The sequence below is a fragment of the Anomalospiza imberbis genome, chromosome 6, assembly GCF_031753505.1.
Source record: "Anomalospiza imberbis isolate Cuckoo-Finch-1a 21T00152 chromosome 6, ASM3175350v1, whole genome shotgun sequence".
In the NCBI taxonomy this organism is placed as follows: domain Eukaryota; kingdom Metazoa; phylum Chordata; class Aves; order Passeriformes; family Viduidae; genus Anomalospiza; species Anomalospiza imberbis.
This window is the reverse complement of record NC_089686.1, coordinates 9,720,833-9,746,391: the sequence shown is the minus strand read 5'-3', so window position 1 is coordinate 9,746,391 and position 25,559 is coordinate 9,720,833. Positions and strand designations below refer to the sequence as shown.

At 42.1% G+C, this 25,559-nt stretch overlaps 1 protein-coding gene across 4 annotated transcripts in view; it reads left to right on the top strand.

Annotated features, from left to right (window-relative positions):
• Positions 1–8,585: 8,585 nt before the first annotated feature.
• The window catches only part of ASPG (asparaginase), a 324,997-nt gene continuing 308,023 nt past the window's right edge, over positions 8,586–25,559 (top strand). For 2 of the 4 annotated variants that reach the window (XM_068192281.1, XM_068192280.1), the window contains exons 1-6: positions 8,588–8,891; positions 13,703–13,832; positions 16,409–16,520; positions 19,216–19,341; positions 20,803–20,886; positions 21,949–22,075. In XM_068192281.1, coding sequence (XP_068048382.1) covers positions 8,729–8,891; positions 13,703–13,832; positions 16,409–16,520; positions 19,216–19,341; positions 20,803–20,886; positions 21,949–22,075 — 742 coding nt within the window. In that variant the 5' untranslated portion in view covers positions 8,588–8,728. Of the gene's footprint in view, positions 8,892–13,702; positions 13,833–16,408; positions 16,521–19,215; positions 19,342–20,802; positions 20,887–21,948; positions 22,076–25,559 lie in introns of all 4 variants that reach the window. The other 2 variants (XM_068192282.1, XM_068192278.1) reach the window with 2 other exon arrangements.

Below are 25,559 nucleotides of genomic sequence, written 5' to 3'. Positions count from 1 at the left end.
CTCTGAGCTGATCTGGTGAATCTGTAGGAAGATAAATTGCTCTTTTCTTAGTCACTGAGCCACATGCGTAGGTGTATTTGTCATCCCTGTCTGATGCTCCTATATTTAGCTTTCACTTAAGATCCAGGAGTGTCTGTCTAATCTCCCAGATCTATGATATAAATGCTGTGGGGCAACAGAGGTGGCTGATCCCTCTGCTGAGAGAGCTGCAGGACAAGGAGAGGACCTTCCCAGAGATCCCCCCTTCAAGGGAGGGGAGTCACCCCCTTAACATGGCTGTGAGTGATAGGGAAATCCTGGGGGATGTTTCTTGGCACATGGATGAGTTTGTGGATGTTTCTCGATCCCAGGGCAAGGGGCCAGAGGGCTGAGCTTGAGTGCTCAGTGAGGGGTACTGATGCTCACTGCTGGTTTTGCCATCAGACTGGTGAGAGGGCAGTGGGTTGAGGAGAGCTGGCCAGGAGCGAGCTGCACACACCATGAGCTGTCCTGAGGGGTCATGGCCTTCACTCCTTCACCCCAGCAATTCCCTTCCTCACAGGGAGGCACCCTGGGGAAAGAGAGAAGTGGGGTTGCTACTTGGTTCAGGGGAAGGAGGGAGGTGAAGTGTGTGGTTGAAATGCTGGCATTCATTTCCTTCTGTGCTCCAAAAAGTGCAGGGGCTGCTTTTTGCTCTGAAAAACTGCAATGAAAACTTCACTCATGGTGAGATGAGTTCATGACTTTTTCATGTCATGCTTATGAAACTTGTCTTCTCTCTGGGCCAGTCAGAGGGTTGAGCCCCAGGTGCTCCACAAACACACCAGTGTGATGGTTTTCTTTGCCCCTCCTGTATTTGTTCTTAAGGCCATGTGAAGAACCATGGAGGAGTTCTAAGTATTTCACTTCTGTCATTTTGTTTTCTTCCTAAACACAGCATACAACACCCAGGGGTACCTTTCTCTGTGTGCTTGAAGAAGGAAAGGTACAGCTGTTGGCAGTATTTCAACATTTACAAAGCTCACTCTTCTCTTCTTGGTCTGTTAATACCAAAAATCTAGAGTGCATAATCAGGACCAGCACAGAGGATACATATGTATCTGGGGTTTTCTTTGTCTATCTTTAATAAGGATAGAAAAGCCACATTTAAAAGACAGGAAAGTAGATAAGATTTTATTAAAATTCTTGATACAGACAGTATCTTCCACAGCACGTATTTCAAGAGATCACAGAACATAGCTGCAGGGAGTTCCTCTCTCGTTGAAGATGCTAGCTCTGCCTTGAACTGCTTTCACTTGGTCTTGACAGCAGTTGTGCAAGCACCCTCCTCCTGCCCAACTGCCAGGTAAAATGGAAATTGAACAGACACACTTTACATCTGATTATTTTCCATGTTCTCTAAGGAATAGATATTGCTTGAATTTTATGTATAAAGGAGAAGGAGGTAGAAAATACAGTGGGGAAAACCACAAAATGATTGCTGCTGCTGGCAATTCCTAAAATGAGAATAGTTTCTGAAGCTAATTTATTTGTAGTGATATTCCATAGGATGTCAGTGCTGCAGGATGAGGAAGGGAAGCACAGTTGTGGTATCTTGGGAGCTTCCAGAGGGTATGTGAGTGCTTCTGGAAGGAACGTTTCACATTTCAGATGGATGCTTTCAGCTGAAGGACAGGAACAACAGCAGAACAATGCATCTGGATAGAGATGGGTGTATGGCTAACAGTGTTGTAAAGCATCAAGAAGAGGACCTCTTTCTTGTATACTTCCTCTGTGCTTATGTGTGAGAAAACATTCCCTGATGTTATCTTTATTTTCATATTAAAATGCAAATTTTTGTCTTAATTTTACTGCAGCCAGTTTTCAAGTTACTCTTTTTCAATTTATTTGAACTGAGACACTTCTTAATTTTTTTCCTCTGTTTCTCTGCTATAACAATATAGTCCCATGTGATTGTTTGACAACTCTAAATCCAGTTACATTTAATTTAGCTGCTCTTGGGCAGTTTCATACAGCTCCTCATTTATCTCATGCAAGTACTGACCTACTTGAAAACTTGGCTCCCTTTTGATAAAAGCTTTCCCAGGTCACGATAATTTCAATAACTAGTTTTAATATAATCTGAACTAGTTTTTGTCTGAAGTAAATGAAAAAGCTACCACAAATTTTCTTTGAAACATAGGGAGGTAATGATTTAGGGCCACTCCAAGAAGCAGTTAAATGTCCATAGTTTACAATAAAATATTTTTATTGTATAATTTTTTCTTTACAGTCTCTGTAAACACAAGGAGGATTACCTGTGCAATCCCCTCATAATGCATTCCTGTTTGATGCATGTGATGAGATGTGATAGCAGAAGACTTGGCCAGAATAGCCAAGTATATGAGGTATTGGACATGGTTTTCACTTCTTTTGTTCTTTTTTATTTAGTGCTGGAGATTAAAAGGAGATATGTTGTATATTTTAGCTTTTTGTGGATTAGTGATTTATGGGATTGGAATAAAAAGGAACCTTTGGGCTGGAGAGGCTTTTGGCACTAGCAGGCATTTACAGAAAAATGACCTTTGACTTGTTTGGTTTTCTCATAGATATTCAAAGAATGTTAGAGGCTGAGGGAAATTTGTCTAGGAATACACTACAAAGGTGGCTGCCATGTGGTTTTCTATCATTTAGTGTCAGGAAAAATTGATGCCAGGTAGGAGAGAACTTGAAATTAGCAATTCTTTTATTGTACTTCATAGAAAGGCTCTCATTCCCTTGGATATAGCAAAGAAGCCACATTTGACAATGCACCCCTTCTGTTTCAGAGAATTTCTGACATACAAGACTGTTGAAAAATTACTTGCTAAATCAGCGAGGAGATCTTAGAGCAGCAAAGCAACTTTCTGGCTCCCTGCCTACTCCCAGTTCTCAGCAGCTTGATGTGATGGCTGTCATATTGTTCTAATAATTCTTATTGTAACTTAAGCTCAGCCAGTACATTGAGTTGTTTAGGTTGGTCTTTTGACTGAGTTCGAACAGAATTCAGAATTGATGAGCTAAGAAACTAATGAACCAGCATAATGAACACCACGTAGGGAAAATAAAAGGTGTGATTAAGACAGCTATGAATAGAAGAAAAGGAACACTGCCTCCCAGTCTGTTCCTTGGGTGTGATTTCCCCAGAGAAGGGAGGAAGAACATCAGCAAGGTGAGATCACTGTGCCCAAGGGCACAGCAGCCAGGCATTTTTGGAGCTGATGAGTGAAGCATGAGCTAAGTAGGCTGCAGAACCAAGGAAACAGGCTAGAGGTTACAGCATTCTTATTTTTGGGGGGGAGTGGTGTTGAATAAAAGACAATCCCAAAAATCATCCAGGTGGGGTCAGCAGAATTGGACCAGTGATGTAGACCTCAGTTGATGGAAACTGTCTCCTGTGGAGAGCAGTGTCTTCTCCAAACCACCTCAGTGCAGGTTTGCTAGTGCGGCTTGGCCATCAGACTGCTAGGAAAACTCCAAGAAAGATGTTTCTGACCTGCTGTTCAAAATCTATTACAAGTTTCACACATCCAGACTTTCCTCTTGGGCCAGAAGTACTGCAGGTGGACTGTTTTGACCTCATCAGTCTGCAGGTTTCTGTCCTCCACCCTCGCTTCCTGCTGATAAGCTGGTGTGGGGGTCACAGCAATCTCGTGTCCTCCATGAGGCTGATCACAGCACGTGCTTTATTAACTCAAACTCCTGGCATTTGTTGCCGTTTCCTACTTGTATGTCAGGATGGGTTTTATAAGTTTTGTTTCATTTCCTAAAGCCTTAAAAAGCATTCCAAGTTTATCTTGCCTGCAGTCTCTGTGTGGCCTGAGGCTCATGCTGCACTTCAGTGCTCATGTATACTGCCTTCTTCCAGTGGTGTGTTCCCTCTTGATGCCAGATCACTTCTCGTACTTTGCCTAAGGCCATTCTCATCCTGCCCTTGCCAGTGCCTATAGCCTGGTGCCAGACTGTGCTCCCGTGCAGGATCAGGATCTGTTGCCAGCTCACACCCCAGAGGTGAAGGAGAGGTAACTGCGGAAATTTCTCCTTGCTGAGTCACTTCACTGCTGCTCTTGGCTTGCCCGGTCTGGAGTGGCATGTTTTGTGTCATCTCAGCGGCATGTTTTGTGTCATGGGTGGTTTTTCTAGAGCTATGATTCCAAGGCTGAGATGGGATCATTTTTTGGTCAAATGGTCACAAGGCCTCCCCAGTGCCTCCCCAGCCAACACAGCCAGCTTTGAGATTTCCCTGTTCCCAGAATGGTCATCAGGGCTGCACAGAGCCCAACCCTCAGTTTTCTGGCAGAACTAAAAAATGGCAAGGATTAACAATCTGAAGCCTGAAGAAATCAGGGGTGGCCAGCCTCTCTTGCAAAGTGGTCCATCTCCTAATTCTGCTACCACTTAATGTCCTGTTAGGATTTGTCTCAGCATTTGCACTGGTGTTTTAGCAACTGAGTGTTTCTATGAGACTTGACACCTATGTCAGAAATGCAATTCCAGTGGATTCACCACCTTTAACACAGAAATACCTTCATGCCATTACCATCTCAGTGGGCCCTTGGCTGGACGGAAAAGTTTTGGTCCCATCCACCCTGCAAAGAAAGAGGAGTTAAACTTGTGCAGCCCCATGTAAAAGTTTAATACCATCTGCTTCCCATCTTTGTGTCTCTTGTCACTGTAATCCATGACTTATGGGGCTGCAGGCTGAGAACTTATGGCACAGCATGAACTCTGACCTGCGTATTCTCTTGTCAGCAGATCAAACCAGAAGAACTAAAAAACCTCCTAAAATCAAATAAAAACCTAAGTACTTTTTTAGCTCATGGTGAACAATTGTAAATGCTGGATGTGCATCTTGCCTCTAAGGAAACTCTGATTGTTACTATATTATTATTAACCACTAATTACCAAACTAATTTTCTGCAACTAGATGTCTGTCTCCTAGATAACTGAATTCAGTAAAAAGATTAATCTTTCCTCTGAGGTATATTAATTGATATGTAACAGCCAAAAAAAAAAAAAAAAAAGAAATTATAAATTAAGTCATTTAGTTAAGTATATCAAGTAGAATGTTGCTTGGGTATTTTTCCAGTCCAAAGACCTAATATCTTGATTAGATATTAACACTGCTCTCTCCTCACCACTGAGCCAGTTACGTAGTCAGAGAAGGCTGTCGGGTTGATCAAGTGTGATAAATCTGTGGTGACTACTCCTGACTGCCTGTTTGACCTTCATATGTCTGGAAATAGCTTCCAGATCTACTTGCTCCACCACTTCCAGGGACTGAGGTGAGGCTGACCACCCTCTAGTTTTCCATCTCCTCTTCTTCCCATTCTTGAAGTTAGAAGAGACATTTGCTTTCTTCCTCTCCTCAAGAGCCTTCCTCTTCATTGCCATGACCTTTCAAAGGTTAGCAAGTGCCCTGAAATTCCATCAACCAGTTCCCTCAGCTCTTGAGAGTGCAATCCATCAGGTTCCAGGGACTTGTCAGGGTCTGGTTTATTTAAATATTCCCTAACCTGATCCTTCTCTAGTGACAGGAAGTCTTCCTTGCCCTGCATCTTACGATGGCCTCAAGTGCCTGGGATTCCTAAAGGCAAATACAACCAGTGAAGTCTGAGACAAAGGTGGCATTGTCAGCTTTCCCATGTCCTTTGTCACCAAGTGTCCTGCCTTGGGCCCACCTTTTCCCTAGTCACCCTTTGGCTGCTTAGTTACCTTAGAAACCTTTCTTGTTGAACCTTCATATCCCTCTGTAAATTCAATTTCAGGTGGGCCTTGCCTTTCATAAGAACATACCTGCATATTCTGACAGTATCTCTAAATTCCTCCTGGGGCTCTTGTCCCTTCTTCCACCTCTTGAACAGTTTTTATGCTTAATTCTTACCTGGAGTTACTTGTTCATCCATGCAGGCCTGCTTCTACCTCTGCTTGATCTCTGCCTTGTTGGAAGGGACAGTTCTTGAGATCAGAGAAGGTGATCCTCAAAAATGGGTCAAAAATATATGGAGGTTTCTTAAGAGCTTCATTAATTTTGATAGATGATCTAGCTGGGCAGTCACCTCAGCTGTTGTGAAACAACATAAATAAAGGTTCATAGAGTTTCCAGAATGCCTGCAGGAAGACTAGGTGTTGGACTTGATTTTGAGACAGCAGTTAGCTGTGAGAGATCACACAACTGGTCACACACAACAGTGTTTTCCTTTCTCAAGATCAAACAAACTCCACAAATCTTGGTTTTAGAGAAGAGGGTCTCACCTCTGGTTAGCAAGCTGCAGCTTTGTTGTAGTTTCTCCAAGACAATTCTGTTCACTCAGGCCATCATCTGTGTGACTCTTTAACAGCCCTTTGTCTCACCCATTTCTCACTCCGGGCATGTCAGAGTTCAGCAGCAGGAGGTGGTCACTGTAAATAAGCCTGGGACACCTGACCACGGGTCAAGTAAGGCAGAGCCTGTTGGGACTGCACTCACTGTGGCCCATCAAAAAAAAGCCTGGGTCTGTTGTAGAGCTATTAGAAATGCTGCAATCAGTTCCTCCCTGAATTCTAAGCTTGAGTTCTCTGCCCTCAGGTAATCTGCTGCCTGTTGCATCATTCCAGGGAAATGCATGTGTTGCAGCTCTCCAAGTGTCTCCATTGTGTTTCTTTTTCTATTGTCAATGTCTCTTATTCAGGTGTTATTCCTATTAATTCTGTTACTGGTTTCTCTGGCAGTGGTACCACTTGGTCTTTTGTCCTTCACCTTTCTGTTTGTGTAATGAGTAATTTCTGGACATCATTGTGTAATTTACTTGAGATCACTTCTCTAATCCAAGGATGCCATTCAGAATTCTGTATTCCAACATGCAAAGTAATTAACAGGTGTATGCAGTTAATAGCATACAGTTTTGATTTTTTAAAATGAAAAATATTTTTTATTGAAAAAACCAAAATAAATCAACAGTGTGTAATGTTAAAAAGAGGAAAATAACGGTTTTTTTTTTGCTAGAAACATTTTCAAAAGCTGATCATTCTGCAAAAGAAGGTCTTGAATTTCTGACCAACTCTAGTAATCCTACTCAAATGGAACTTCAGTTTTGTTCTTTCTGTAAGGAGTCCCTCAGAACCTAAAATGACCTTTTTGTAGAGTTTAAAACTCTTCTTCACATTCTTTTCATGTGATCTTGATTACTATTTTTACTCGGAGTAGCACAGGGAAAAGAGTACAATAAAGAAGATGGTTTGAGTTCTGTGCCAGAAATATATGAAGGAAGCGGAATGTGTTTCTTTGATACATAACAGGAATTAGATACATTTTTTCATTCTTTTGAAAAAAGTGTTTCCCTGCAGCAGATCCACAATATTTGTTTGTTTACTTAGAAAATTTTGTTGTGGATGTGTCAATACACACAGTGTACTCCAGCAGCTGGAGTTACTACACAGTTTGTTTCTGCCTTCAGACACTGCTGAGTTTTGTTCAATAGCCTACAATATAGATTTAAAAAATGCACAGCAGCAGCTGTGCAGAAGAGGTGTGGAGGTCTTCTGGACAAGTCATATATGAGGCAGCAAAGGGTCCTTGCAGCGATGAAACGAGAGGCTGGGCTGCACTAGCAGAACAATTACAGCCAGCAGACAACAGGGGAATGGTTACTGCCCTCTACTCGGCACTTGTGGGACCACATCTGGAATTCTGTGCCACGTTTTGGGCCACTCAGACTAAGAGAGAGATTGACAATTTGGGGAGAAAACATAAAATTTATTTCTGTTGGAGTCACAGAAATTGGAAGTAGAAGAAATTGCTTGGACTATCCCAAAATTCCAATTTTTACCTTGAAAGTGAGTTACATTTCATTTACAAGGTGCAGTGCAGAGTACAAATTAAGTTCATATGACCTGGAGCCAAAACAACTCTACCACGTTGCTACAGGAAGTAAGCTCTTCCTTTGACGTACTGAGTAACTCAGGCACTTTAGTGTTTAGCCTCAAGGTACTTGTGACTTGTGCAGCAGCTACTTCTCAGCTCATGCAGCTCATGCTTCTCAGCAGCTACTGTCCCCACTGACTGGCCCATTGGGTTTTAGCCAGTTGCTTTGCTGATTCTTCTTTACAGTTAGCCAATAATAACAAATCTTACGGCAAGAGACCGAAAGATTCATCAGATTTCCTTGGAAACAACTTCAGCCTCCTCACAGCTGATCTCCTACCCGATCCTCCAAAGAATCCCTCCGCATGGAAGCAGAGGGTGCAGATTAGAACGCTGGAATGGAGGGGGCGGGGGTGCTGCCCGTGCCACGCTGCCCGTTTTGGGAGACGCTGGGCAGGCAGGAGCCGCCTCTGAGGCCGGGTAAGCAGGGGCAGTTCCCACCTTCTTCCCCATGAAGGAAAAGGGGGATGAGGCAGGTGCTCTCGCCGGGCTGACCCTGAGCCCTGTGTCCCCTCTCTCCTCCCCGGGCCCAGAACGCGCCGCTGCTCTTGGTTTCTCCTTCAAGCATGAAGGCCTTTGACGTCCGCCCGGGCCGGCGCTGCCCGCGGCGCAAAGTGCAAGGGGCGGTGCCGGGGCTGCCCCGCCGCGGCCCCGCTGCCCCTCACGGCCGCCGCCCCTCTCGGCCGCTCCCCGCGCTCGGGCGGGCAGGCACGGCGGCTCTCCCCGCCCCCGGGGCAGCGGGAAGGGGCGGCCCCGCCGTCGCCCTCCCGCCCCTTAGAGCTCCCCGTTGTGCGGGCGGCCAGGAGGTAGCGGATCCTGCGGCGCGGGATGGAGGTGGCGGCGGGACAGCCGCGCTCCCTGCTCAGAGCCCTGGCCGGGCCCCGGCCCCAGGAGCGCCCCGGCTGCCCCCCGGCCCCCTCCGCCAAGGCCGAGGCGCGGGTGCTGGTCATCAACACGGGCGGCACCATCGGCATGGTGCAGGACTCCAAGGGTGAGGGCCGGCGGCGGGGCAGTCGGGGTGGCTGCGGGGAGCGGGGCTGGCCGTGGGGCTGCGGCCGGGGCTGCCTGGGCACGGCGCCACCGCGGGGACCCGGCGCGGTTTGCGGTGCGGCATCGCTGCTGTGAGAGGCTCCCTCTAATCCCCGGCTCCCGTCAGCTGGTTAACCCGGTAGCTCAGCTGATGGGCATCCTTGTGAGCGTCACAGCGAGCAGCAGCGGCTTTTGGCAGAGGACAGCGTGCTTCCCGCAGCGTGAGTCCTTTCTGCCCTACCTCGCGCACTGAAAATGAAACCGACTTCATCGCACTAAGCATGCAGGCTGTTTTTAGCCCTAAAAGAGCCACTGTCACCGGCCACCCAGAGAGCGTGTGCCTGGCATTCCTGCTGGGAAGAGCGTGGGCCGCTGGAGCTGGCGGCCGTGACAAGGATTTTCCAGTGGTGACCTGGCAGGCGCAGCGGATGCAAGTGAGGCAGCTGCCAGGTGTCAGGGTGAGCGAGATCGGATGCAGTGTCAGTCTTGGGACAGGTTTCTGCTGCTCTCCCACCAGCTCTTGGCTTCTGTCATGAAATCGCAGAAGAGTTCTGCCTTGCCTTACCTTATCGAGGAAGTGGGAGACTTGATAGATATGCCAAACTAGATACTAACTAGTTATGCCAAACTCTCTGGAAAATGTTTACATCCAAAACTGAACACTGAGATGTGTCAGTATAATGCCTGCATTTTATCTGAAGGCTTCTTAGGTACCTACAGGTATATGTTGTGTGGTTTTAGGTGCCCCTAAATGTCAGCAGATAGGTACCCAAACTCACCTGACACCTCCACAGTCCAGCAGCTGGTTGAAGTGGCACCTAAGCACCCCTTGATCATCACTCAGTAGGCAGAGATCCCCAGGGATACTAGAAACATCAACCCATTTGTGTGGGGAAAAAGTGGATTTCAGTCAGGTGTGACTTGCTGTAGGGCTGTTTGCTTGCCAGTGTTGGATTAAAGGGAAACAAGGGAAATAAGGAGTGGGAGTGAGAGGGAAACAGTCCAGTTTTGGTGAATACCCGTTTCATTTCTTTCCTTGTTTACTTGGAAGGCAGTGGAGCATCCCAGGGCTTCCACAGCTTGTATCTGTCTAGATTCAAAAGCGTGGGTACTTGTGATCCCTACTACAGAGTTTTGTGTCCCTGCCTGAAATACTGTCTCGGCTTCTTATTGTAGGATTAAAACACTTGGGGCTTCACCTTGGAGCTTTCTAGACTTGATTTTTTTTTCAAATACATGTCCTTTTGTTCTCAGGAGATGGTGATTGGCTAATCCTTATTATTGTAGTAAAGATGCTATAAGGTGTTCTTTGTTTTTTATGGCTGTCATCTTTGTTTTTAATCTGTCAAAGTTGTAAAAAAAAAAAGTCCATATTTCAAAGCCGTGTGCTGACTTGCCTTTCTCAGTTTGCATTGTTTATACTAAAACAATTTCCTACTTTTATTGCCTCAGCCTTCTAAATGCCTCTTTTAAGCGAATAAATTATAATCACGTGTCTCATTCTTTTATGAATGAACTTTATAACATCTTCTCATCTTGTATGGTTTTTTTCCTTTTGCTTAACAAGTGTCAATCATTACAGCATGTGCAAACAATCTAACAGTAATGATCCAATGATGCTGACTTGCTGCATTCTGTGGGGGGGTTTTGACCTGCTTTTCATACCCACATCTAGCTGCAGAGCAGCCAGAGTACCTCTTTCAGAATTTTTGGCAGTCTTTAGTGTTCAGACAGAAGCTAGTGAAAGGGCATGGGAAAGGCAGCATGCTTCAAGGGAAGATACAATAGATGCTCATTTCTTTTATTTATCAGTGGATGGAAAGTGCCTGTTTACAACCCTTCCTAGAACTACAAATGTTTTACTTCAGGCATGGTGAAGAGAAGTAGCTCATCTGGCAACTCCAGCATGTCTTGGAAATTCCTGTTGGAATTTCTTTACACCTACGTTACCTGTGCAGATGTCATTTTCAGAGGATGAATACTCTGTTTCAGTTTATGTGACTTGGATGACAACCAGACTCAGGTGCAGACTCTCTCAGTATTCATGTTTTTGCTGTCAAGGCACTTCAGTGCATTTTTAAAGTTTCTTACTCCTACTTATTTCCTCCTACATTAGTTTCTTTTGGCTTATCAGTAGCTCATTTCAGAAAGAGAACCTTACCGCACTCCAAAGTGAGGTTACTGTGATAGTGATCTTTCCATCAAGTTTGTGCTGGTGCCTTCAGGAAGATATTTTCCTTGGGCTAGGTCTCTTTCCTAACTTTTACCTGTAATAAGGAAAAAAAAAAACCCCAACAAATCCATGTAGAACTAAGCTAAATACCCTTAGAAAAATTACCTATATTGGAATAGTCTGCTTAGTTATTTAAGTGTATTCTTTAGACATACTAGATTGCCAAAGGACTGGCTGCTGTAGTCCAAACCTCTTTCTGTTTGAAATCTCTGTACCTCGCTTCTGAAAGTTCCAAGTAACGTAGCTGCTGCAATTAATATTTTTGCTCCCTGTTCTCTGCAGCAGCACAGGTTGTAGGATATCTTGTCTGGCAGGTAGCTATAACTGTATTACCTATAGCACCGGAGTGAAAAGCAGAGTCCTGGACTGCAGGTGAGACAAAACCATGATTGTACTCCTTGGCCACAGGTGCCTGTTTGCCATTCTGCCTTTGTCCACCTGCTCTGTGATGCCAGGGCTGGCCAGCTGACAAGGGACAGGACAGAAGTTGATGAGAGCTATTTGGACAAGTCACACAGCCTGCCTCTTCTCTGCAGAGGTGAAGTTGCTTCAAATACTTTGTCAACAAGCTTGGCTCACAAAAGCTATTTTCCATGTGTAGTAAAGTAGAAATGTTATTAAAACCATTGCACTTGAGTTCCCCTGTGTTTACTTCTTGAAGCTGTAAAGCAGAAATCACTGCTAGACGTGGATGCATGTGTGGGGCTGTCTAGGTTGTACGTGGGTCATCTTGGATAGATCTGCAGAATGCCTTAAAAAAAGTTCACATTCAGTGCAAGCAACTATGGAAAAATCCTGACAGATTTGTGATTAAGAGATGAGGTATTGCTGTTTGTAGAGGAGGGATTAAAGAACATTAACATACATCAGCTCTCCAGTTCCTGTGGCAAAGACAAAAAATAAACAGTGTAATCCATTGTCAATATTCAGAGCAAGATGAACACTGTACAAACAGAAGAATAATCAGAGAACACCCAGGAAACACTTGAAACTGGGCTGCATTTCTGAGCCAAAATGATTCAATGCCCAAGCACAGCAGAAGTGGCCATTTGTGACTAAACTAGGAACATCCTCAAGAGGAAAAGCAGGGATTATAGCTGAATGAATGAAACATCCAAGGCTTGAAAGTCTTTTAAATATATTTTGTAAAACAAAGTATTCTGGCAGTAATCCAAAGAAATCCACTCAAATGCTGTTGCTGTCCTGTGAGGAAGTTGGCTATGAAGAGACCTCCTTAATTTAAGGCAAGCCAGGAGGGAGATCAGGGAGTTCTTAAGGATTTTTCCATCAGCTTGGAAAGTAAATGGAAAAAGCTAGAAATACTATTGAAAATATTCTATGGATTTTGAGTATTTGAAATAAACCTTGCTGTTTGAAGGTGAACCAAAAATAATTGGAGCTGCTAACTTGGATGAGAATCATGTTTAAATAAACAGAACTAGGAAATAGGAGAGAATTCCCTGGCCTCAAATTAGAAATAACTAGAACTAACAGAAGTAGAATAATGAGGTTTAATGGTTTATTTGCCATGTAAACAGGTGATATGAAACACTGAGATTAAACTGAACTTGACAGTAAAATCTTGAAGTCCAGAAGGAAGTACCTCTGTTGGAAGTTCCTTGTAAGAGTACTGTCTCAAGAAGTCAGATTTCAGAAAACCAGGGTGGCTTCTGATTCTGGATGCCAGGACTGTCACTGTCATTCCTGAAACAGGGTATTGGGAGATGAGTTGCAGGTTAGGTTCACAGGTGAACTCAGTTCTATGATGCTGAGGACTGTAACATCACAACATTAGATGCCTTTCTGGCTAACAGAGAACAACATGCAGATTCCTTTTGAAATGCCTGGTTGCAACCAGGACACCTGCAGGTCCACCAGACACTAAACGTGTTCTTAGGCTAGTTTAAACAGCAGCTGTTTTAGGGTTCCTGCCACAGATAGACCCCATCATGGGCAAGGAGAGGGAGAGCAGAGTTTGACATGCATCCATGCTTTCAACTTTTTCTATTCAGAGGTTTAGGCACCTTTTTACCTTTTGCCAGTTCAGATGTTCAGTCCTAAACCTGCTAGTGGAAAGTACCTAGTATATATCACAACTTGATAGTACAGAACCATGCTGGGTGCTTTTTAATTATTCTACTACTATTCATAAGTAGTAATAGTAGGAATAGCTATGGCAAATGTGAAAGAGAATCGTAGCTTTGTGCTACAGTTGCAAAAATTGGCTTCCTGTCCCTGCTTCTGATAAGTACTTGCAGACAAAGTGACAATGAAAAATAGGTAAAAGCACAAATGTTTGATGTGGAGGAGATTTGAAATATTATTTCTCTTAAATAAAGGATTTATCTATTTCAAGTCAAGAAAAGAATAACTGCATGAGTATTTATTAGTTATTTTCATTTTTCATGGTTTTAAACTGGCAATAGACTGTTTCATTTGGAAGGATGGGCCAGCTGCTTGTCTTCTTCCCTCCTTACCATGCCACTCGCTTCCTTCCATCCCTGCTCCTTTATTTACTTCCTTTATTCTTTGTTTTTAAGGGCTTGCTCCTGAGGCCAATAAATTAGTAAACAGTTTGAAAACGATGCCGATGCTGCATGATGAGGCGTATGCCCGGGAAACAAAAGTGAGCAACTGCCATGAATTCCCAGAGAACACGTTGGTGCTCCCGTAAGTACAGAAGGGTTAGGAAGTATCTTGTTCTTTTTCAGGTAGTTACATCTCTAGACATTTGACATGAAGAATCTATAATGAGATTGGCAAAAATGCTTATATTGGTTTAAAAGAAAAAAGTCCACCATGTTTGATGTGATAGAAAATATGTGTTTGGATATATTTGCAATGAAGTTCCTTAGAACTGCCTGAAGAAATAACTTTTAAATTAGGGAACAAGTAACCATTCTGGGCAGTGTATTCCTGGATTTTTTTTTTTGTATATTAATTTGCTGCTGTGCAAACATACAAGTATTCTACATAAACTACAAAAACTATATACAGCTCCATGCAAATTATCTTCAGCATATGTCTGAAAAAGTAGCATGTAATTAATGCATCTGTGAATAGGCCTCATGCTTTAATTCTGCAGGCCTTCTGTTTTTAAAAGCCCGAAAAGCTGATTGTTTTTCCCAAATTTATGCAACATTATGATAATAAGCAATAGGCTTATAATTAATCTGCATTGCTTCTTAACTGTTGGGCAATGATTAATAAGCTTATAGGTTTTATTTAGAAGGCAGTATAATAATTTGAAATATTCCCTAGCTGTGATGAATGACTGTACCGCTGTAAATGTGCAAACTTTGCACAAAGGATGATTTTACACAGTTGTTCAAAAATAAATGGGACCATAGCTGGTTTTCTATAAGATTACAAAGGATATTCAGTAATCTTTAAGGAGAAAACTAGGATATTCAAAGAAAGTAAAAGGTTTATGATTTTTTTCTACTTTGTATTGAGGTCTCTATAAAACTTTTAAAAGTAGCCACTTAAAAGGCAGATAGCAGGAAAAAGAGTAAAGGGAAAAAACTAATGGACACCTCGTGCAGTAGTATTTATATGAATATACAGTTTGTGTTAAATATGATGCTTACACTAAGAAAAATGGAGCTCTATTATGACACAGTGCTTGAATAACTTTTAAATACTTAAGGGATTAGAAACATAACAAAGCTACACTAATACACCCATATGAGTCCTAAATATACTTCTGGCACATCTTTCCCTGAAAACCAGAAAAGCTTAAAGCAATCATTCACATAAAAAAAACCTGTGGTTTAAAAACTAATCTTGTCTTGTTTTTCTGGCACTGCTGAGTGCTGTTTCTGGAGGCTAGTTGTGGCAATTTGCCATCTTGTCCTTAGTGCTAGCCAAGTGATATTTTAACTAGGTGGTTGAGAAATATTGTGAGTTCCTGAGGGGAGAAAATTTTGTGAACTTTGTGTATTGGTGTGTAACGTCAATATAAGAGGAATGACATGATCTCTCTTTAGACAGAGGCATCAGAAGTTGAAGACAGGGCTGGTTTCTGGTATCAGGATGTCATGTTTTATTTAAACAGCACATTCTCAGGAGAGCTTTCTTGTCACAGATTTTCAGCTGACTTCCAAAGTTACTCTTAGCGTGTGTAGATGTGATATCCAGCAAGGCAGTTTTTCATGTGAAGTCTGACTTCTTAGGTACAGGATGTCAGTTTAAACACGTTGTTTAAATGCTCTCTCAGCTGTATGCATCAGTCTTTGAGGCTTAATAGGGGGAATGAGTCTGCAGATTTTATTGGAAGTCTCGGGTGACTCGAAAAAGGGAAATACTGCACCCAACTTCAAAAAGGATAGAAAAGCAGATCATGGGACCCACTGATCTGTCAATCTCCCCTTTGTGCCTGGGAAAGTCATGAAACAGATCTTTCTAGAAGCTCTGCTAAGGCACATGGAGGACAGGACGGTGATTTCAGCTAGCACAGCTTCACCAGGACTTCTGTGAAGCTTTTGATGTGATCCTCTACAACATCCTTCTCTCTAAATTGGAGAGAGATGGGTTTGATGGGTGGACCGTTCAGTGCATGAGGAATTGATTGGATGGTTGCAGCCAGAAGGTGGTGGTCAATGGCTCAGAGTCATGATGGACATCAGTGACAAGTGGTGTTTCTCAGGGGTCTGTGTTAGGACCAGTGTTATTTAATATCTCCATTAATGACATGGATGGAGGGATTGCGGGCAGCCTCAGCAAACTTATAGATGACACCAAGATTTCTGGTGCTGTTGACACAGCTGAAGGGTGGGATGCCATCTAGAGGAACCTGGGCAAGCTCAAGAACTGGGCCCGTGTAAATCTCATGAGGTTTAACAAGACCACGTGCTGGTGCTGCACCTGGGTCAGGGCAACCCTGGCATCCATCAAGGCTGGGGATGAGCAGATGGCAAGCAGCCCTGGCCAGAAGGACTTGGGGGTGCTGGTGGATGAGAGGCTGGACATGACCCAGCAATGTGCACTCACAGCCCAGAAACCACCCATGTCGGCCTCTCAAGTTGTATTTATTATTAAATTAAACTTGGGTATTTATGCTTTAAACCACATCAAGCCATGAACTTCTAAACTTGGAATTTGATTTCCAGATTTAAGACATTTTTCACCTAGATTTGGGAGATGGGGAGGAAAAGTGTGAAAACTACTGATTTAAAGAAAACATCAGAAGTGATGAGTTGACATTAACACTAAGATTTTTTTTTTCCAATTTTTTTTCTTCACAGTCTCTCCAAGCAAAACAAGAGAATTTTTTACACAATCCTTGAGCTCTCGCCGCTGCTTGATTCTTCCAACATGACACCAGATGACTGGGCCAAAATTGCAAAGAAACTTGAGGTACAGTGATGTGGGATAAGAATTTATTTTTCACTTAAACAAAACCAGCAGTATATCTAGTATACTTAGGAAGATAAAACAGTTCAGTAGCACTGTACATATGTATTTGTTTCTTTAAATGTAAAGTACCTTTATTAATGACTCACAAAATAAGTACTGTGCTTGCAAATTTTGCAGAATTTTTATTTCATTTGAAAATGTTGTAAACTACTTCAAGTTACATCGTTCTTCCAAGCATGAACCATGCCATAATACCATACAATAAAATAAACAGAAAAATTGCAGCTGTGATTGAATAAGGTGTGTAATATGTAGGTTGATGTGTCCTAAAACATTGACTTGAATTCACTGTCCAAAAATGTTGAATAAAATCCTTAGGTGTGGGTAACTTAGCTGAAGGTTGCTTAGTTCTGCATCATTTGAGTGTTCAAATAGCTTAATAGTTGGCTATTGACATAGAAAATAATTTAATGTCTTTATGCATTTCTTACTCTGGGCACACATGGACTGGACTAGCTTTGGCTTTGCAACCAGTAGAAGAAATTGCTACCATGGTTAGGTTTCCCACAGTAGAAAATGTTAAAGCCATAGATATTTCTGCATATATAGATAAACTCATTACATCCTTCTCTAGAATAAAAAAATCAGCATTTCTGTGCTCCTGTCCCTTGTCTGAACTTAGCTGTGTGCTTTTAAAAAAACACAAAACTGCAAAACACTTCAAATGCTTCACACCAGGAATTCATATATAGCTGACAGAAATAAATAACTGTGGGGCTAGGAAGATACTGCTCTTCCACTCTGTGGTAGTGGGCTTTATAGTGTAAATTCCCTTCTTCCACCATGCTGTAGCAGTGCATGTGAACAGTTCAATAATGCAGGGAATGATGCTGAAGGTTCAGCATCCTGAAACCACCAAACCTGGGAGGTTGTTTGTCCTATCAAATGCATCTTGCCCAGGCAAAGAAGACATGGAGCTGATGTGTACATGAAAAGTCTCTAGGGTGCAGCAGGGGTGCAGCTGGGAAAAGCCCAAGAGGGCCAAGAGAAGGCAGCAATCCCATGCTGAACAGGAGAGAATTTACCTTTTTTCCCTTATTGGCATATTAGTTTTTATTACAAAAAAGTGGATTTTTTCCTTGTACATAGGTTCTCTGTATGCCCAGTTTGTGTAATCCAAATGAAGATTGCTGAGAAGGCAAAAAAAAAGGAACCCTTTTCAACTCTCCAGGTTGTGTACAGACACTGCCACTTTGTGTTCATCTTGGACACTTGCCTGCCACAGCTCTAACATGATGATTTTCCAGACTAAAACATTCCAAGATATGTCTATGGGGATATTTCCTTAACTGGCAACCTGATCTTTTCCCTAATGAACCTTAAACCAAACTATGTTCTTTTGCATCTCATAAGGTTCATAAGACTGAAAGTACTTGTGAGTGTACTGATTTAGAGAGGACAAGTGGCTATTTCTTGGCCATTCTTGAAACCTTACCTTGTTGCTGCCTTGGTGAATGGCTGCAGCATGGTTTTTGCATCACATTGTAGTTTGGCCTGCAAAAAGACCTTGCAACACTGGCAGTTGTTGTGTTGGCTCAGTTGTTACAGATAAGCAGAAACCTGAAACTTCCAGTAGGGAGCAACAGGTAGACAGACATGAGTATCAGTGAAGAAATAGCAAAAGGACAAGTAGGAACCTACGAATTAGTTTGGAGACGACCTCATTATCAGGAGGTGCCAAGTGTGTGTGCCTAATGTAACATGAGGAGTGTAATTAAAAAGAAATCTTGTTTAAACCTCTTTTTTTCCTCCTCATGCTGGCACTTCATGTATCTGCTTAGAGTTCTGTGTAATCCTTTCCATGTTACCAAGTTACATCAGAGACATCAGTGTCTCTCCCTGCAGTGTTTGCTATGTCCATCATTCTTAAAGTAGCTAAACCAATTCCTTTTTCTTCCAAAAGCCAGCAGATAACTATTCTCACAGGATAAGCAGTGTGATTCATGGTTTTGCATTAAAAAAAACCCCACCTCTTGAGTGGAATTGTATGTAGATTAAAATTTTTCTAAAATTCATTTTGATACTGCATGTGCCTGACAGTGTGAGGGCCTTCTCAAAAACCAGCAGGTGAGCGCCCATTAATGAACGAGAAGCCTCTCCCCCAGGCTCTGCTATGGAAAGGATGCCTTTCCATCGGAAGAGGGCACTCTGACACTGCTAGTTTGCCTGTCTGCCATGGATTAAACGGATTGTTTTTTCCCCTATATTATGATAGCCCTGGTTTGCCTAATCTGTTCCTGTAAATGGTGTAATCCCTAAAGTAAAAGCGGCAACAAGACATCAGACTATATGACTAATTTGCATATGTTAACATTCCTGTTTAAAGCCATTGCTAAGCTTTTCTTAATTAGGAGTCTTCTGGTCTAAAAACGCTGCATTAATATGTATACACAGAAGAATCTCTTTGACTGTTCCATAATCAGAATTACTGGCTCTAGTGCTCAGTGTCCGGTTAACCCTTAATTGTATTTAAGCTGGAAACAGGGTAAGTTTAGGAATTGTGTGTGCAGTACCCTATAAGGCATTGTGCTGTTGCCTGCATCAGTGAAAGTAATGCCCTGTGTACCTCACCTGCTGGTGCCAGGGCATTTCTTTAACAGTGTGAAAACTGTTAAAGTTTTCTCTCCACCTCCAGGAGCACTACGAGAAGTATGATGGTTTTGTGATCCTGCACGGTACTGATACTATGGCGTACACAGCTTCAGCCCTGTCCTTCATGTGTGAGAACCTGGGCAAAACTATTGTTCTGACAGGATCTCAGGTAATGGAATTAATTTGAAGTTGAAGCAGGAATCCTCATTTTTGGTTTTTATATGCAGAACTTGGCTATATCCTGATTATCACTGTACAGCTTAGCAGTGCAGGCTAGGCCCCTGGCCAGAGTGAATGGTCACAGTGCTGACAGAAATGAGTAAGAAATTATGGCCCCACCAACTGAGGATCTGCCCCATAATTTTATCATTAATGACTTCACAACTCTATACCAAATCAGACCAGGAGTTCATTATAGCTGGGGCCAGATGCTTCAGAGAAAGACATAAGAGCCTGTCATTGGCCATTGTGTATTAATCGGTTTATATGAGAAGCATTTTTCCAGCCTCAGGTGGCCACTGGTTGTCAGCTGTCTTCTTTTCTTTAAAAGCCCTGAAGCTTAGTATATTTTACTTCATCAGTTGTTATCTCAACTTGCATTACTCATTGTTGCATTCTTTATAATTTAAAAAAATAAATCATTAGATGCATTTTTGATCATTTTAGTTCCACAAAACATCTAATATGGTCTGTTTCCTTTCCTCTAAAAACTACATTTATTAATTTTCATTCTCTTAGCTGGAGATCAGCCCTTTGCATATTGTTTGAGGGGGAGGTTGTCTTACTAGAATAGCTTGCTTGAGTATAAAATACTACTGTAATCACAAAGGAAAGATGAAACATCACATTGTAAAAGTCCTTTCCCCAATCTCATAACTTCCCTTTCACATGTGGTCTATTTGAAGTCAAAATACAAAAGTCTAGGAAGGAGTAGACTCCCACTTGCTGTCTTGACATGGAGCAGCCTGGTTGTGATACATCAGTCAAGGTTTTGCTTTCTTTTTGGTTTTATTGCTTGGAGATCTATCTGACATATGATCCAGCAAGAGAGCATGTGATTTTCTTTTTTAATAATTGCTGAAAGAAGCACTGTCTTTTAATAAAGAGGCAGTCTGAAAAGGCATGGAAATCATCACTCAGCAGACTAAATTTCTGTTTTTAATCTTGCCCTTTTCTGTCAGTAATAACCTGCTGGCTCAGTTCTACTATGCTATGTGGAAAGATGGTGCATGAGAGCTGTTGTGAAGCCTGTAGTGACATTTCTGTATGTTTTGGGGGTGTTGCTCTTTCTCTCTATCATCACTTCTCCTATGCTCAGTCACTTTTCACTATGCCTACTTGCTAGTTTTTATATTTTTCTTGAACCAGTGTTAATATTCTTAATCACATTAGAAAAATCTCTGTAATTGTTTTTAAGCACTTAAATTACAAAATTCTGTTAAGCATAGAGAGAAGTCTCGCCATCTGCTGCAGTCTAAATTAGTTTGGGTGAAGAAGGAAAACTTTTTTGGTCATAAATCATTGTTACATAAATTATTCATGTATTTGTATTGCATAAGTTGGACTAATTTTTTCTGCTGTGTAGGCTTTACATAAGGGCTAGGGTGTAATTCCAGTCTCTGCTCTTCAGGTGCCCATTTATGAGCTGCAGAATGATGGCCGAGACAACCTTCTGGGGGCACTGCTGATGGCTGGGCAGTTCGTGATTCCTGAGGTCTGTTTGCCTGGGAAGACCATCTAAGAAGCTGCATTTCTCCCTCTAGCCGGGACACAAATACTCATTAAACATCTGGTAGGCAGTAAGGAATTGCACTTAATCAGGAAGATGAATGGATTCCAACTGAGGTAACAGTGCTTGCGTGGCAAAGCACGTGCTGGCCTCACATTGGTCATATTCCATTTGCCCATACACAATTTAGAAAGACTCTCAAGTCTGAAATGTATGCTGCAGCAGACATGAAACTAGAGATTCTCTTGCAAATATGTGGGATCTGAAACACTTGTAAGTCCGTTTTTTAACTGAATGTTACCTTGAACTTCTCCAGTCTCTATAGAACTGGTAGGAGTGTCTTCTAGCTCTCTTCCTGAAGACTGAAGTGTCGAGAGTGATACGCCTAATGAACGTGGAGGTACCTCCATAGTCTCAGTACCATGCTGTTTGTGCTGTGCAGCTCAAAACTCAGAGGGAAAATGGGTCAGGTTACACCTTATTTTACTTCTGCCATGTTCCCAAAGCCAGTTCTTGTAACACAACAGCAACAGCTGACTGGCCAAGATCTTAATAACTGATAACAGCTTTGAGGTATCTCTTTTCCTTCAAACTGACAAACTTTAATAGACTTGAGAAGGAACATAATTATTTATGTGTGGTAACTCTTGGAAGTTATCCTCATTTTTCACCAGGCCTTTTGTTATATTTTGGACTCTGAATTTATACATAACTGATTAATTTATTAAAAAATTGCTATCCTCCATCTGTTTCTTTCCTCCATCTCTGAAGTGGACTCAGGCAAATTTGCTGTCTCCTAGAGTAGGCCTCATGAGATGATTATGAAAGTAGTTAGATTTTAACTTGTTTTGTTCTTAAATTCTTAAACCAATGTGTGACAGAAGTGCCAACACTTTTTGAAAAGGTTAGACTTGTAAACATCTACTAGGCTCTGGGTTGCTTTAAAGATTTAGAAAACACTTTATAAAGGACGGACTACTGTATTTATCTACTGCATCTTTTAATTACTGGCTTATTCATAGACCTGTTTCTTTACTTGTCTTGCAGGTGTGCCTATATTTTTATAATAAACTGTACAGGGGAAATAGGGTGACTAAGGTGGATGCTGGGAGTTTCAATGCCTTTTCCTCACCTAACCTGCCTCCACTTGCAAATGCTGAGGTTGATATTACAAGTAAGCAACATCATCTCTTAAGCCGTGTAATTTATGCCGCATGCAACAGAACTGTAGCTGAAAAGAACCTGTGCTTATGTAGTTCAAATGTCATTTTCAAAGTCAAATATCTTTGAAAGTCCTGTAGCTTGACTTCACTTCTTCTGCTCTGAATCTGTTTAAATATTAGTAAGGCTGAGACTTTGTGACTCAGCTGCATTTATCTGTTGAATATAGATGTGAGCTAGGCTGACTTTGACTAAACCAGACTAACCAGAGGGAAGGTTGCCCCTGTGTCAGAAAGAAGCTTGCTCCAAAGATAAAATGAGGGAGTTTGGACTGAAAGAACAAGGAGTTTAATCTCATGAATGACCATGCTGGGCTCTGAAATCAGGGAAAAATGTCATTGCAGAGTACTTGCAGCTTCAATAGATTCTCTGTTGCATGTCACTGTGTAAGATGTTTTACTGGATATTTAGGACCTGCCTAAACTGCAAACACACTGACAGCAGCAGACCTAAAAAGTGTTTTTTTCCCCAAACTTACTCAGGCTCCTTGTAATTTTTATGTGTCTGTTTCTTAAGAAGGGGAAAAACTACCTGAAGGTTTCAGTACCCATTTGTAAAGTCTTTAAATGTTCTTGGATAAATGGCCCCCTTTCTTTGAAGAAGACAGACACATTTGGAATCTAGCCAAATGAGGAGCTGCCAGAAAACATACTAAAGTACAGTTTTAAAAAACATGTGACATGCTTTTGTGTAGAATAGGTATTAAACAGGAGTAGACTTGGTGACAGTCTCCATTATTAGAAAAAAAACCGGGAACAGTTCCTGAATTCTTCAGCCAAATGCCATTAGTGGCACTAGGAGACCTAGCCCTGTGTCATGCAACATGCCATTCTGAATGGATTCTGCTTCTAGAGTAAGGCACTCTGCAATCTGGAAAAAGAAACTTCTCCCTTCCACCTAATGACTGGGAGTCACTTAACAAAATTTCAGGATCAAAGTTTGTAGCAGTCAGATACAAACTGAGGAAGCCTGTGAAATACTGTAGTTGCCTGTAAGACATCTCTCAGGTACAGTCTGCCACTGTTGTGCTGTGTCAAATAGGATTGTCTCAGAAATTGGCAGAAATGCTGTCAGTTGATTGTTGCAGTAAATTGGGGAGAATCTTCTTTCTTGAGTTTTTATGAACTGCATCAAACAGGGTATGAATAAATTCCGTTTACCAACCAATCAATAATGAAATCAAGCTGCAAATTGCATGCTATTCCTCTCTTGGATTTGAATGAATTGTTTTGTGATTCGTTGTCTAGAGTAGAAAAATGAGAACGTTATTAAGCACTTCCCTTGGCCCATATTGGGACCCATTATCTTTTCAGTAAATGCCTCATTGGGATCAGTGGGGATTTGTGATTTAAAAACTGATGGTGTGATAGGCTCTGTTTTTATTTGATTCAGTTGATTACCCAGTTAGGGTAGCATCATTTATCCAAGATGACAGTGTCACTACTGAAGGATTGTTTCATTTTGAAAGAACACAGTTTATAGTAAGGGCAATCTGCTGGTGCTGCTTTATTTTGTCCAAAGTAATTGTTTGAAACATCTCTGTCTCCCTTGAATTTGCTTGTACAGTCCTTGTATGAAGCTTTCATGGAGACAAGGAACCACTTGGGCTTTTAAAAACAAACCAAACAAATCTAGCATCTTTTATCTTTTATTTTTTCCAAATGACTTTATATAATATGTCTTAATCCTCCTGTAGACAGGGCTGACTCTGGCTGATTCAGCATTATAGAGAGCAGCTCAAGGATGCCAGGAGGAGTAGGCCATGTGCAGAAACTCTTCCTCAGGCTCCCTGGTTCTAACAAAGCTGGGAATGAAAATTCCAGGGAAGCAGAAGGGGAGAGGTGGCAGGATGGAGGAAGTGGGGAGCATAGTGGGATCATGGGTTGGTGCACAGGAATAGGACATGCTGTTCATGGCTCAGCAAAGCATATAAAGGCAACAGTCTACTTCAGGCCTAGAGAGGAGAGGGAGAAGCTTAGTCCTCTTCCCTCCCTTACCCTTCCAGTTCTCTGCTTCATTTATGATATCCATTTTTTATCCTGTTCCCTGTTTAGATGAGGCTCCCAGTGGATTTCTAATCCCATAACTGTGTTCTCAGCCAGATCCTTAGCTGTGTTAGCAATGCCTAGGAGTTGTGTTACCCAGTTCTAGATGAGCAAGTGTATCAACGTCCTTAGGCCTTTCAATTTAGCACAAGAAAATCCTGTAAGACATGAAAAATTCTAGCCCACTCCTGAGTAAGAAAGCCAGTGCTGATGGGAAATACTTTTGCAGCAGAATCAGAAATCTCTGTATGAAATGGACAGTATACAAATAATAAGAAATATTTCTGAAATCTCCAATCTTATCAGATAAAATACATTACCTGATTTCTCCCATATTTTGAAAACAGGAGAGACAAGGAAGACTATTTCTCTTGAGATCTTAAAGATTCTCAGTATATTTTGCAACTGATTGCTTTATTTATTATTTATAAAATTGATATTTATTATTGATTGTTCTAATGAAGGACACATGAAACTTGCTTTGTTACTGTGGCTGGAATTATTTCATCACATGTGCATGTAACTTATGTAGTGGTGCACATGTATGGGACCATACAATGAGAGACAACCTGTGCAGGGGACTGAGCCTGTGAGCAGATGTGGCACAGTAGCAGACAGTTAGAAGGCCCTTTTGGGCTCATCTACCTACAAATCTCATTAGAGAGAAGCTATTAGTCATTGGCCAAGAGTGCATCTTTGTTGGTTATTTATATAGAAAGCCCAGGTCATTTATGTATGAAGGCATATACCAGCTCTCTTCACTGGAGTGCTTTCGGTCCCCCATCCCTGCTCCCGTCTAAGCAGGCATCTTGGTTGTTGCAATGACACCAGTCAGTTTAAATATTAATTCCCAAAGAGGTGTGTTGTCTGTTTTATAACAAACTGCCAAGAAAGGGGGTCTGTGCTCGTCTGCTTCCTGCAGGAGTTTGCAGCCATAGGTTGGCCTGTGCTCCCCACCCCTCAGCTGCTGCTGCCGTGAATTGCAGTGAACTCTAGGGCAGTTTATACAGTGGTAGGGCTCACCTGTAGCCCTGCAGAGAAAGATGAGAAGAGAGCACTGGTGTTTGTCTGCAGCTCTGCAATCAAGAAATGCTGTATTTCTTGTTTGATTTCATAACTTGGAATTCAGTCACCACTCCTAAGGGAGGTGTTGCTCTGAGTTGCTGCTCTCCTGTTATAAGTTGAAACCTGCACTGTGTTAACAGCAGGGGGATTTTCTGCTTTCTCATCTGCGTAGAGTTACTTTTATTTTAAGTCAGGTTGGGTTTTTTTTTGCACTAACCCAGTCACCATATATTGTGTATGTGTGTGAACAAAGCTGCATAAGATAAGGATGTAAATTTTTGGCAGTAATTTGGCAGTATGATACAACCATCATGAAGTCACCCCAGG